Genomic DNA, 15,601 nt, shown 5'->3' with positions numbered 1-15,601 from the left:
CGCGGTGGCTGAGAGGTTAAGCACATGGCTTCCGATCCTGCGAGTCCTGGGTTTGAAACTCGATGAAGACTGGGATTTTGAATTTTGTTTTTTTTTTTAGGCCGCCCCTGAATCCATCCAACTCTAATGGGTACCTGACTTTAGTTGGGGAAAGTAACGACTGTTGGTCAATGTGCTGGCCACATGACACCCTGCTCGTTAAGCGTTGGCCTAAGAAACAGGTGACCCTAACATCCCCGTCCCTGTGGATCGCAAGGTCGGAAAAGCTTTTTTTTTTTCTTTTCACAATATCACACAATCTTTTCATCTAAAGTTTTTCTTCAGGTTTCCTTATATCACCATCACATATCTCAATATCGCTTTCCCATCTTTCCCCTTGTATAAATGTCAGCTATGCTCATTGTCCTGGTATTAGCGTGTCGCATATCCTTATTGAAACTTTATCCCCAAAACAACCAAGAACCGTGACTCATACGGTGGATACAAGTTGTTATCTGAACCCTGTGTAAGGAAGTAACGGTGTCCATAATAAAAGATAACAATGAGTTTGTATCATTTGTTATAAACATGGTTGCCATACATATATATCAATAGAACAGTTCTCAAACAGTATAAACTCCACTTAATGAGTTTGTGCCCTGTCAAGTCTAAGGTAACAACACGAAATGAACCTGTTCCACTGACTAAAACAAAAGGTATTCCTTCCATAGCGTCCTTCTTCTATGACCAAGAAGAGTGCAAGTCTATGTGCGCACCAAGACGAACACAAGCTTAGGTTTCTTTCTGCAACAAAATGTGCACAATCATTTCTACAAGCACCAAGTCAATCACATTCTTGTGTTTCTATACTCACCGAAATGTGCACAATCATTTCTACAAGCACCAAGTCAATCACATTCTTGTGTTTCTATACTCACCGAAATGTGCACAATCATTTCTACAAGCACCAAGTCAATCACATTCTTTTGTTTCTATACTCACCGAAATGTGCACAATCATTTCTACAAGCACCAAGTAAATCACAATCTTGTGTTTTCATACTCACCGAAATGTGCACAATCATTTCTACATGCACCAAGTCAATCACAATATTGTGTTTTCATACTCACCGAAATGTGCACAATCATTTCTACATGCACCAAGTCAATCACAATCTTGTGTATTCATACTCACCGAAATGTGCACAATCATTTTTACATGCACCAAGTCAATCACAATCTTGTGTTTTCATACTCACCGCAATGTGCACAATCATTTCTACATGCACCAAGTCAATCACAATCTTGTGTTTTCATAATCACCGAAATGTGCACAATCTTTTTTACATGCATCAAGTCAATCACAATCTTGTGTTTCTATGCAACAAATTGTGCACAATCATTCTACAAGCACCAAATCAATCACATTCTTGTGTTTCTATACTCTCCGAAATGTGCAGAATCATTTCTACAAGCACCAAGTCAATCACAATCTTGTGTTTTCATACTCACCGAAATGTGCACAATCATTTCTACATGCACCAAGTCAATCACATACTCACCGAAATGTGCACAATCATTTCTACATGCATCAAGTCAATCACAATCTTGTGTTTCTATATGCAACAAAATGTGCACAATCATTTCTACATGCATCAAGTCAATCACAATCTTGTGTTTCTATATGCAACAAAATGTGCACAATCACTTCTACATGCACCAAGTCAATCACAATCTTGTGTTTTCATACTCACCGAAATGTGCACAATCATTTCTACATGCACCAAGTCAATCACAATCTTGTGTTTCTATATGCAACAAAATGTGCACAATCATTTCTACATGCACCAAGTCAATCACATTCTTGTGTTTTCATACTCACCGAAATGTGCACAATCATTTCTACAAGCACCAAGTCAATCACAATCTTGTGTTTTCATACTCACCGAAATGTGCACAATCATTTCTACAAGCACCAAGTCAATCACAATCTTGTGTTTTCATACTCACCGAAATGTGCACAATCGACATGAAAAGTCGTTTACTCTCTGGCTATCAGTAAGCGGGGCCGAATTCATTTTGATTGACATTAGTTGTGAATTTCTTTGTGTTTTTACTTAACCTAGTGTTTTGTAGTAGGGTGCTACCACATTTTGACATTGGGGACTGGGTAAAAGTTAAGGCGCGACCCAACTTCCCCCACCCCGCCCCGGCGTTGGTCCTTCGTAAAAGTTCTACATCTCGAGAAGTAATAAGCGAAATATAAAGTTTATCTAAGGGGAGGAACTCCACATTTAAAACTATATCTTTCATTAGTGTAGATCTTTTTCTGAATCAAACAAAATAATTATTTACCAAAAAAACATTTACTGACTCATTAGTTTGTATTTTTCAAACGGATTCACGTTTTGTTAGATACCTTAAACGTTTTGTTAGATACCTTAAACGTTTTGTTAGATACCTTAAACGTTTTGTTAGATACCTTAAACGTTTTGTTAGATACCTTAAACGTTTTGTTAGATACCTTAAACGTTTTGTTAGATACCTTAAACGTTTTGTTAGATACCTTAAACGTTTTGTTAGATACCTTAAACGTTTTGTTAGATACCTTAAACGTTTTGTTAGATACCTTAAACGTTTCAACATGATCTGATGTGTGGGAAAATTAACATGTACACTTATCTAAGGGGACAAAACACCACATATGTAGCCATATATGTAAATACCGAAGGATTTATTTCCACTGTTAGTATCAAACAAAATAATTAACTACCAGTAATAAATTGACTGCTTGGTTAATTTTTATAAAAATTTATTTCTGTCTTTTCTTCGCAAATGAATAACTGTGCCAAGTTTCAACTTGACCTGAGAATGGGTGTGGGAGAAATAACGTTTTCAGAATTTTTACCAGACAGACAGAGTGAGTTGATGTATGTTTTGTTAAAAGGTGCAGGGTGGGGGAAAACCCCATCTCAGTTGAAATGGTTGAACTGACTCTGATGTCAACTATGAGTAGATGAGACTATCCCGCTGGTTTACAACGACTGTAGGTCAATGTTTCACGGTCCTTCTAACTGTCCCCATGTTGTCCATGTTTCACGGTCCTTCTAACTGTCCCCATGTTGTCCATGTTTCACTGTCCTTCTAACTGTCCCCATGTTGTCCATGTTTCACTGTCCTTCTAACTGTCCCCATGTTGTCCATGTTTCACGGTCCTTCTAACTGTCCCCATGTTGTCCATGTTTCACGGTCCTTCTAACTGTCCCCATGTTGTCCATTGGGAATTTCCGTTTCTGTGATTAGGAACGACTATTAAACATGTGACATCAGCTGCACCATTTTAAATGATGCGTTAACACTTACTTAAAATTTTTTTTGGCCAATCGCGAAATGACTATGGATTATCTCATGGAAATGAGATGAATGCCTGGCCTTCAGCTAAGGTCTGAACGATGTCACCCACACAGCAGCTGTACTTTCCAAAGAAACGGCAAGTACCGATTCTGTTTTGGATCAAAAGCATAGCAAGCTCTGCCAGGGAGTGGCACTGTCTGCTGCAAGCTGCCTAAAGGTCGCTGGCTACTGATGTTCCCCCAGGGTTGACTTCCGAAGCTTTTCCCTAATAGCTGCAAGGCAATGGGGGTTTGAGCTTTCCTTCTCCCTGGTGGGTAGCCACTTGTTGATTTAGGCAACAGTTGCTTGTCTTTTTCTTTTTACACGTGAAGGTCAGAAGTTGGACTGGTCGAAAGCTATTTGATACGCATGCCATCTGGAGTATTGCATAGGTAGATAGCTAGTCGAGTGCGTATATTCATTACCACTTTCGGCAATGAAAACCTTAACGGAACCAGTTATTCGAGCTTTTGATTTACAATCCTGACATTGCATTGGCCACTCACTCTTTTATGACCCGCGGTCATTTTTTCACGCGATAACTTTTAAAGTTTCCCCCTCTTTTCTCGGTAGCGATTGTTTTCAAAAACTAAATACACCTCTATTTACCTAACAACGGTCCGCGGCCTTATTCGGCCCTAGTCCTGCCCATATTTGGGGTCGAAAATTTATATAGACTCCTTTCCATGTTAGCCTGCACCGCTGATTTTGAAATTTTGAGATCTTCGGACCCCCCCCCCCACCATTTAAAAAAAACTAAAATAAAGAAATTCACTTCTTTTTAATCTAATCTGTAAACAATTAGCTCCCAGGAACCGAATACACATCGTAAATTCACGAGTCCTCAATCTGTAAAAAAATTAGCTCCCAGGAACCGAATACACATCATAAATTCCTCAATCTTTAAAACTGTACATTGCACTGTTTAAACACAGACGTTGTCAAACCATCTCTCTTTTTGCCTTTAAGGCTCGTACATAATGCTTTAACTCAGGGGTGGGCAATTACGGCAGCGGGCCACATATGGCTCACCGGAGTGCTTCATGCGGCCCGCGGACACCTAAAGAATTCAGGTATGCCTACACATTACAAATACAAAAATGCAAATATAGGCCTATTAAAAATTAATAATTGTAAATTGCTATAGAAATTATTGAAACTTTTGGTTCTTATCACTTATAATGAAGAAGCTAAAGAAACTTTGTCTCTTAACGTCATTCTAAAAAGTTCATAGTAAGTGAATATTTTTTTAAATGGCAATCTTTCGAAACATTCAGTCAAAGACACAAGCCCAGGCCAGAATTTATTCAATGCTATGAAGAACTGTGTTGAAAGAGTTGGGTTGGCTTGTACCATAAGGCAATGGTAACAATTGATGGAGCCCGTGCTTTGTCTGAGAAAAACAACCATTTAATAAAAATAATTAACAATATCCCAACCATAAATTCATAACGGCAACGTTTACAGAAAGATGCATTGAATATCACCTTAGGCAGACCTCTCTTCCACTACAGCCCAACATAACCAACACCCTGTACGGCAGTGCTAAACAACTGAAGAAAACAGCACACTTTTTTTCCTTGGCACAGTCTGCAAAAGAGCTCACAGCTCAGCAGCAATAAAGCTGGCTAGAAGAAGAAGAAGAATATCAAATTATTTAACGCTTAAAGAAGTATCAATAATAAAATATTGGCATAAGGCCGACCTTAAGCATAGGTAGGTTATACAGCTACTTAGGGCACTTGAATGACAGGGATCCTCTCGCAGGATAAATGTCTGCTTATTATAGAAAAGAGTCAGCGAAACTTGTTTCAATGTTAATGTTGAAGTACACTAGTTTTTTTTTTAAATAAATTGCATAATTATAGTTTTTTTCGTCGTCTTTCTTTTTTTTTTTTTGGGGGGGGGGGTCAACCAAATTCACTTTGGCTTGGGCATCCAATTGTAAAAGGCCGGCTCTGACTGGCAGTTCCGAGAAGATTTGGAAAAAAATAAATTCTGAAATTCGGTGACACAGAAGTAACAGCAGGCGTAGCATTAGAAGAATATGGAATCTCAAGGAAGAAATTGTTATGATTAGGACATTAGGACATTGACTTTGACACTAATATTTCTAATGAAGAGTTGAAGTCAGACTTCGTGTTTATCATCGGAAGCATTGCAAGATGTTGTCTGCACATGACATGTATGTGCAACTTAAATCTTTTCAAACAAAGCTATTCCATTTCTTCAGGCCAGCAAGTGAAATCGGGTTTTGTCATTTTCCTCAGCTGAAAGATGTAACTATTTCTAGTGAAATGGTCTAATGTGGATTCCTTGATTGTGGAATTTGAAAACCAATTTTAAGACGTCAAAAACTTGAAACAGTTTTCTATACCCTCAGCTCACCATTTGGCGCAGAAGCTGATTCAGCTCCAGATGTCATAACTCCAAGCAAAGTTTGACCTGAAAGAAAAGTTCCAGGAGCTTCATGGTACCAGAAGCTGTATGTCCACACTTTAAAAACCTTTGCTGCTAAACTTTCAAATTTTTGAAACCACATTCATTTGTGAACAGGTCATGCTGATTGACTGTAATTTGACAACAGTCACAAGAAAACAACAACTAATAAGCTAGTTCCACGGTTACGGAACCTGCAGGAGAGTAAACACTTCAATACTTCACAATAAGTACAACTGTACATTTGTGGTGAAAATTATGATGTAAAATGACAATAGCAAAATTAAAAAAAAAATCATTCGTAAATTAGTTCAAAAAATTGTTAACTCTTGAAGTAATTCCTCAATTGGAAGTGCCAAATAAACATTTTATGTTTATGCGCCCCCCAGTCTTTACATTTTTTTAATGCGGCCCTCGATAGTAAAAAGTTGCCCACCCCTGCTTTAACTATACCTTATGTTCACATTGCCTGAATGGTCTGAATGGTATTAGACTTGAAGTAGATGTCATGAGCCGTGTAATACCTCCAGGGTAAAAGCGTAGAGCTGCTCTGCAAATGTTGACATAAAAAATGGAGCATACAATGTAGTGTTTAGTCTCTCAATTAAAACCCTCCCCTAACTAGCCCCTCAGTCTTTACACTTCAAAAAGGTCTCAGCTCTCGTGGTCTGATCAGAAGCTACTGAGACTTCTTGTGAGGACGTACTTTAAGCCGTCAAGGCCATATCCAAGTCTTTTAAGCAGCGATTTTAAGGTTCCTTTGGTGACCCTTTTCTTCTGTGCATTATGAAAACGCGGATCTTGTGAGCCAACTATTAGAGCTGGGCGGGCGTATCAATATGCAAACATTTTGTATTCACACTTTATACAGTTAGGCGGAATTGTTGTAAGAAATAGCGAAAGAATTAGCTTTAAATTAAATTCTCACATTTGCCAAATAACCGCTTCAACCAGGTTTAATATCTGCCTTACTGTGCGGCCCACCTCTCTCTTTTTCTCTCATCTATCTGATTTCTCTCTCTCTCCTCCTCTCTTTCTCTCTCTTTCTATGTAATCTTTTTTAAAATTGTATACTTAATGATTTACTAAAGTGAATTTAATATATGAATAAAAATGCTTCATATTTTTTCCTAAGTTGTCTTTCCGTAGGTTGTGTGGGGTTATCTTAAGAAATGCATCTCCAAAAACTTTAGAAACGTCAAGAAAGCGACATCTTCCCCTTCCCCTCCCCCCCCCCCCCATGTTTGTTTATCACAATAATAATTAGATATGGATAAATACTGTCCAACAAATGGTCATTGACAATGTGAATTAGTATTTCATTCTGTATATTACTTTAGACCTATTAATAGAGGCATGTTCGTTTTATAAATATGAAATATAGAATCCTCACATGAACCTTTGTTAATCCACTCAAATCGTCGAATGTTTTTTTTTTTTTTAATGATAAAGTTGTATTGCGAGGGACGTTATACTGAATATTTCTCTTTTCTCATTCCTAGATGGAGCGGCAAAACAGAAACTGCATACGCTACATTTGAGCCAAGCTTCATGAACCTTCCGCCTACAAATTGTACCATTTTCGGATTTTTCCAGTGTTGGAGGTACTTCCAGCACGCGCAAGACGAAATCAGGCGGGAGTTTACTTTTACAGAGGCCGTGCAGAAAGAAGTAGACGCTGTGCTCGGGACTTACAGAAGACGGCTCGATAACCATGTGATCGTCGGGGTTCACATCCGGCGAGGCGACTTCCTCCACCAGCACAACGCTAAGTACGGCTACGGCGTGGCCGACAAGTCCTACTTCGATAAAGCCTTCAGTAAAATGAGGTCACTTCTGCCCAATCAGAACATTACCTTTTTGGTGGCCAGCGATGACCTGAATTGGTGCAAGAACAACCTGAAGGACCCTAGCGTGCAAATGTTGCCAGATTCTAGCGCGGGAAATCATTTCGCCATTTTATCCAGCTGTGATCACGTGATACTAGCAGGCGGAACATTTGGTTGGTGGATGGCCTGGCTGGCTAACGGGATTACAATTTATTATGTAAACTTTATTGCCGAAAACTCATCTTTACATATAGGGTTTAACCCTGGGGACTACTACCCCCCAGGTTGGATAGGCTTAGATAACTAATAGCTTTTTTTTAACGTAATAATTAATTTATTTTCAGGGAGCGTATTGTATCGTGATCTAATAAACGGCAGAAGAGCTGTAGGTCGTCCAATCTTAAGATACACTGGTACACATAAGCGAAAGATTTAGCTCTTCAAGATAGGCAGCAACGGAAGGAAGAAAAACCAACCAGGATAGGCCCAATTGAAGGGCTAGGTTAAAGGAGCAGTCCTGGTTCAAAGATTGTGAAGACATTAGCTGCAGAAAAAAAAAAAAAACCAAAACGTTGCAGTGTCTGGTGATAACGAATGTGACCTTACGTGACCTTGCGTGTATATCAAGTCACATGCAAAGTTACAAAAAGAAAATATCGTCTGTCAAGATGTAAATTGCCACAGATTCATTTCGATTCACGATGCCCCCGTTGCGGGGAAGAAGAAGAGGAAACCGTGCCTCATATTCTGTTTGACTGCCCCAGACTTGCTGATCTCCGCCTCGACAGGTCTGGGAAACCAAAAATTCTCATCCTGTATGGCGACATTTATGCACTACGCAAGACAGCAGGGTTTCTGTCCAGGGCTTTTGTAAGAGAGGATTTGAGCCTCTCAAGTCCTCACTAAGTACAGTGTCAATAACTTTTATGAACACGATAGATCTCACGTCTCCTTACCGTTCGCCTTCGAGACTGAGCCCTAATGAATCTCTTAACTATTGAAAGCTTGAGACCACAAGTGTATCTGCCTTTTCCTTTGAACTTAGTAGGTTCATAGTTGAAACGTGGGTTCAATGTACAAGACTTATAGTCTAGGTAGCAACTCTTTCCTGGTTAGCTTAGTTCCTTCTTAAACTTTGAGAAGAACTCTTCAAATCTGGGAAATCACAGAGATGCAACTACGACAGATAAAAAATTGCTGAAGGCTAGCACTAGTTGAAAAAAAAGATAAAAAATTCTGTGGAGAATTCGCCTAAATAATGTACATGAGTTTATATAATAATAATAATCTTTATTGTCCGTAAGGAAATTTGTCTTACAATTTGTGCATTACACCAAACAAAAAACATTATAACTATAAGAAACCAAAGTGTACATTCACACCAGACTCACTCATAGTTTACACGTGACAAAGTTTATACCAGATTGTTCTTATTTAATGATTTGATTGCCAGGGGAACAAAAGAGTGTTTGTGTCTGTTTGTCTTTGCTATCGGTGTCTTGTATCTCTTTTGTGATGGTAAAATCACAAAATCCTGACACAAAGGGTGATTCTTTATTTCGAGGATCTTGTTAGCTTTTTTATAGATGTTAGTCTCAAACAACTGCCCGAATGGGGTTTGTTTTTTGCCAATGATTTTGCCAGCAGCATTTAGGATTCTATTAAGTTTATTTTTATTTTTAATGCTCAGATTGCCATACCAGGCAGTGATATTGAAACTTAAAATATTGCAGATATGAGCGTGATAAAACATAGCCAAGGCCTTTTCGCTAACATTAAACGAGGACAGTTTTCTTAGTAGTCGTAATCTTTGCTGCCCTTTTTTGCTGATATAATCAGTATTTGCAGTAAAATTTAGTTTATTGTCTAGGATAGTACCAAGGTATTTAAAGGTTTGCACAATTTCAATAGTCTCTCCAGCTACAGAAACAATATCATTTCCCTTCTTGTCCCTACGAAAATCGATTATCATTTCTTTGGTTTTTTTTACATTTAATAATAAAAAATTATCTTTACAGTATTCCTCAATGTGTTCTAGTTCTTTGAAATACTCATTTACGTCATATAAGTTTAAACAAAGTTAAATTTGAGCAAAGTTGAGTTTAAACACAGTTAAGTAGTTAGGTTTAGAAGCAAGGATAGCCGCTAAAATTCTACACAGCTAGATCAAGGTTTAAGCAACAAAGCTTTAAGAGCTATGTTTATACTCAGATGGGTTTCTACACACCAAGAAAGTTTCAAGCGCTATGAATGACACAGGGTTTAGATATTGCAAAAGTAACCTTTTGGGAAGCTGGGTACAAAATTCATGTTTTTAGAACCGCATCTTAGTTGTAGAGTCAGTGAAGGCGTCAAGTGAATGATTCAAGTGAATGAGCCATACCCGTTGGATGTTTTTATAAATATCTTTTTTGAGGCCCCTCTCTTGTGGAGTCCTCGGGGCTGTAGTAGTTCATGTCCTCCCTTCAATTCCGCCCTGGTTATAAGCAAGCGTTCTTTGTATATTAGGCACTATAGGCATGTTTATTTTCAGATTTAAAAAACACACAAAAATTAAACTAAGATTAGTTATTAATTTAAAAACAACAACACAGAATCATGGCACACAACTCATCCGCTTCGTTTTTTCTCTCACTGCCTGCCTTACAGAAAACCCACAACACTAGCCTCTATTATAAACACTAGTGGAAGATAAATAATAGAAACGAATTTTTAAAAATCTCAAAATATATTCATTTGACCTTTTCTCCTCTCTTCAAATAAAATATAACCAATGTATTATTGAAACAGATGACCTTTACATCATCTGCCCTATAGAGAGCAAAGTCTGAAAGGGGAACATACTGCAATTCCATCAGATGAATTACTTCCCTTGACTGTCAACCTGCAATTTTTAAGTCAACTAATCTACGTTTATTGAATTGAATTCTACTATTTGTTTAAATCATGTTTTGAAATTATTTGAAACATTGTAATCGTGATTGTTTTATAGTTGTATCTTGTGTATCTGATCTATTTAAATTGATCACTTTATTGCATTCCGGTGTGAAATTTTTAAAAACATTCCTTACCGAAATATTTATATTTTTGAAATAATAATAATTATTATAACTATTATTGATATTATTCATTTCATTGAATAGTCATATACTAGACAGACACTGGCATTGACGCTAACACTGGCAATAGCTTTTTCACTGACAATGACATTGGATTCACTGGCAGTAGCACTGGTGAAAACACTTTTTAGCGGCCCTCGAAAAGGGGAAAAGACGCTATTAGTTATGTGGTCTGTCCGTCCGTCCCGTTTAGATCTCGTAAACTAGAAAAGATATTGAAAGTCCGACATCATGATATTTTAGACCTTCCAAAGTTCTGATGCAACGGCTACTTTTTTCTTTTCTGAAAGTGAAAAATCTAATTTTTTAAAATCCAGTATGCAAGCAGTTTATTCATAGAAATACACCGTTCTTACAACTATTCACTATTAATAGTAACAAACATAGGAGGCTTTTGGTTAAGGGTAGCAAACCGGCACCATATTTTAAACACTTTTATGCTAAGGTTTTATATTCTTTGTCAAAAATATGTTTTTTTTACAATTATATTGCTAAATTAAGTAAGTTCTGTCATACTAATTACTACATATACAAAAAATATTTTTTTCTTTTTTTCTTGAGGCTTTGAATAAGAGATTGATCATTTACAAAACAATTAGATCAATCAGATAATCAATCAGATAATCATTATGAGACATCAGTTAGGCCAGGCTCACATCTAAACTCACATTCACTTTTACCTATCCCTTGGCCTGCTGGACCGCTGGGGCACAATACAAGACCTGTCAACCTTCTTTCTTTATTCTTCTCTGTCATTTGTCTTTGATAGAATTTCATACTGATGTTCTTTCTGAAAATATTAAATTTTTACCTGCCTGGGTGGGCCACTTCGGGGGCCGATTTTGAGTTTTTGTGTTTCCACATAGACTGTCGTTGTAACTTTGTGTTTTTTTTTGAAGTTTTGTGATAATATTATTGTAATTGATCTTTTGTAATGAAACGCAATTAGTACTAGTCTTTCTCAGATCAGGACTGTCATATACTACCACAAATGAAAAAATTAAAAATGAATAAAAAAAAAACGTGTGTGATCTCAACATTGTCCATTGTAGCAGTTTATTTGTAACGAAGTTGAAAGAAAATTGTTATATTTATTACTGTTATTTTTTTTTATACTTTTGTAAATAAGAATATTAAAATGTTTGCACCATTTCTATTTACTTATTTCTTCAAAGTTGCTTTTATATAGCGCAACTTTAATGCAGACCTAATGCACAAAGCGCTATGATACAATCTCTTTGGAGGACCAGTGAGGGAGGGGAGGGGGGGCATCTGGGAGAAGGTTTCCGTGCTGCCTTTAGACACTAAGCAAATAAACAACAACAAACTCTGCTCGATTAAGGATAGGCTTCTAAGCTACACGTACCATAGTTTTATCATTGTATGCGTAGATGTATCGAACACTAAAACTTTTAACGTTATGGTAATTCTTAGTAATAACAATTTGTACAAATCAAACAAGAATATAAAGCTAAAACGCTACTCAATCTTAGTTAGACCAATATTAGAATATGCATCTTCTGTTTGAGACTCCCTCAACTCAAGAAAACATAAAGAAACAAGAACATACTAAATCTAGAGCCTTAAGATTTATAACAAATGAATAGTTATGCTTGACCAGAGGTATGCACTCTGGACTGACGTTTCGATTGTCCAGCGTTTGAACCCTGCCCACCTCCGTCTCACCCCGTTCTGTGGGTGGTTTGGTAAGGATGTGATCATCTTCAGCATCTAAACAAGAACAACATAAACAACACTTAGACACCTTAGGACTAAACATTTCTAAGTAAAACAGGAATACTACATAAAAAATTGAACCATAATTCGCAATAAATAAAGTAGATATTCTAATTTACATGCACGACAAGAGAAACACATAATTCGCGTAATCATGTCTTTCTTTTTAAAGGGATATATGTAATTTATAAAATATCTATCTATCTATCTATCTATCTATCTATCTATCTATCTATCTATCTATCTATCTATCTATTTCTCTTCATGGCCCTTCCATGCGGAACACCACGAAAAGTCATGGAAAGATAACTTTATTATTTCTGCAAGCCGGACTAGAGTTACCCCACGTTACTTTCGCGGCGACAGAGAGAATGTAATCTTTCTCTATATACGTCCTATATACATTTAAGTGTGTATTTGGTACACACGTCAATGTCTGGTGTTATTAAAATACTTGCATATTTTTTTTATGTAACTCTGTTTTGATTTTGCCCCTTCGTTTCCTAACCACAGCCACCGCTTCACATATATTTTCTGGAGTCAACAGGTCTTTCCATGTAGTCGAAATTCCTGCTTCAGATAACTATTTATTTCCATCAGTTGCATATTTCTGAAAAAATATATCATCGTCGAAACTGTTGCTCTCAAACTTCGCAAGATGGCTGTAAACTTTGTTTGCGAACATTGGAATAACTATAACGACGCCCTGTCCGTTGTTCTTACGGAAGCACAGATACACTCTGCTGGACACTACGCAGCCTACATGAATACTTCCGGCTAATAGCGGCGTTTGCTACGCCGTGGGTCGACTAGTTGTAAGATAATACTTTTGCAGTAAAGTAATTTCCATAGTTACTGTTTGGTCAGAAGTAGATCCAATTATTCCATTATGTTGTCTCTACACACAGAAAAGGTTTTTCGTCTCGATGGAACAGGCAGTGCGTTGATAGGAGTGAGGACCAAGATAGTCTACTCTGTTTTGTGTCCTTTTATCTGGTGCCCAAACTATGGCCCACGGGCAATAATTTTTTATGAGAGAAAAAATTGCGAAACATGGATCAGATCTGAAACATATCCAAACTCTACAGCTCTACTAGCCTAGCTCTAGATCTCAAACATATCCAAACTCTACAGCTCTACTGGCCTAGCTTTAGATCTCAAACATATCCAAACTCTACAGCTCTACTGGCCTAGCTCTAGATCTCAAACATATCCAAACTCTACAGCTCTACTGGCCTAGCTCTAAATCTCAAACATATCCAAACTCTACAGCTCTACTGGCCTAGCTCTAGATCGCAAACATATCCAAACTCTACAGCTCTACTGGCCTAGCTCTAGATGTCAAACATATCCAAACTCTACAGCTCTACTAGTCTAGCTCTAGATCTCAAACATATCCAAACTCTACAGCTCTACTAGCCTAGCTCTAGATCTCAAACATATCCAAACTCTACAGCTCTACTAGCCTAGCTCTAGATCTCAAACATATCCAAACTCTACAGCTCTACTAGCCTAGCTCTAGATCTCAAACATATCCAAACTCTACAGCTCTACTGGCCTAGCTCTAGATCTCAAACATATCCAAACTCTACATCTCTACTAGCCTAGCTCTAGATCTCAAACATATCCAAACTCTACAGCGCTACTAGCCTAGCTCTAGATTTCAAACATATCCAAACTCTACAGCTCTACTAGCCTAGCTCTAGATCTCAAACATATCTAAACTCACAGCTCTACTAGCCTAGCTCTAGATCTCAAACATATCCAAACTCTACAGCTCTACTGGCCTAGCTCTAGATCTCAAACATATCCAAACTCTACAGCTCTACTGGCCTAGCTCTAGATCTCAAACATATCCAAACTCAACAGCTCTACTGGCCTAGCTCTAGATCTCAAACATATCCAAACTCTACAGCTCTACTAGCCTAGCTATAGATCTCAAACATATCCAAACTCTACAGCTCTACTAGCCTAGCTCTAGATCTCAAACATATTTAAACTCTACAGCTCTACTAGCCTAGCTCTAGATCTCAAACATATCCAAACTCTACAGCTCTACTGGCCTAGCTCTAGATCTCAAACATATCCAAACTCTACAGCTCTACTGGCCTAGCTCTAAATCTCAAACATATCCAAACTCTACAGCTCTACTGGCCTAGCTCTAGATCGCAAACATATCCAAACTCTACAGCTCTACTGGCCTAGCTCTAGATGTCAAACATATCCAAACTCTACAGCTCTACTAGTCTAGCTCTAGATCTCAAACATATCCAAACTCTACAGCTCTACTAGCCTAGCTCTAGATCTCAAACATATCCAAACTCTACAGCTCTACTAGCCTAGCTCTAGATCTCAAACATATCCAAACTCTACAGCTCTACTAGCCTAGCTCTAGATCTCAAACATATCCAAACTCTACAGCTCTACTGGCCTAGCTCTAGATCTCAAACATATCCAAACTCTACAGCTCTACTGGCCTAGCTCTAGATCTCAAACATATCCAAACTCTACATCTCTACTAGCCTAGCTCTAGATCTCAAACATATCCAAACTCTAAAGCTCTACTAGCCTAGCTCTAGATCTCAAACATATCCAAACTCTACAGCTCTACTAGCCTAGCTATAGATCTCAAACATATCCAAACTCTACAGCTCTACTAGCCTAGCTCTAGATCTCAAACATATTTAAACTCTACAGCTCTACTAGCCTAGCTCTAGATCTCAAACATATCCAAACTCTACAGCTCTACTGGCCTAGCTCTAGATCTCAAACATATCCAAACTCTACAGCTCTGCTGGCCTAGCTCTAGATCTCAAACATATCCAAACTCTACAGCTCTACTGGCCTAGCTCTAGATCTCAAACATATCCAAACTCTACAGCTCTACTAGCCTAGCTCTAGATCTCAAACATATCCAAACTCTAAAGCTCTACTAGCCTAGCTCTAGATCTCAAACATATCCAAACTCTAAAGCTCTACTAGCCTAGCTCTAGATCTCAAACATATCCAAACTCTACAGCTCTACTGGCCTAGCTCTAGATCTCAAACATATCCAAACTCTACAGCTCTACTAGCCTAGCTCTAGATCTCAAACATATCCAAACCC

The 15,601-nt window shown here is 37.9% G+C and overlaps 1 protein-coding gene across 4 annotated transcripts in view; it reads left to right on the top strand.

Moving 5' to 3' along the window:
* LOC106065819 (galactoside 2-alpha-L-fucosyltransferase Sec1-like) overlaps nt 1-11,910 on the top strand; it is a 76,960-nt gene extending 65,050 nt beyond the window's left edge. For all 4 annotated transcript variants that reach the window (XM_056015070.1, XM_056015067.1, XM_056015068.1 and 1 more), the window contains exon 4: nt 7,313-11,910. In XM_056015070.1, the coding sequence (XP_055871045.1) occupies nt 7,313-7,946 (634 nt within the window). In that variant the 3' untranslated portion in view covers nt 7,947-11,910. The remainder of the gene's footprint in view (nt 1-7,312) is intronic.
* The last annotated feature ends 3,691 nt before the right edge of the window (nt 11,911-15,601 follow it).

Source organism: Biomphalaria glabrata, chromosome 17, assembly GCF_947242115.1.
Source record: "Biomphalaria glabrata chromosome 17, xgBioGlab47.1, whole genome shotgun sequence".
In the NCBI taxonomy this organism is placed as follows: domain Eukaryota; kingdom Metazoa; phylum Mollusca; class Gastropoda; family Planorbidae; genus Biomphalaria; species Biomphalaria glabrata.
Note: the sequence above shows the minus strand (reverse complement) of the source record. Positions and strands in the feature narration are given on the sequence as shown.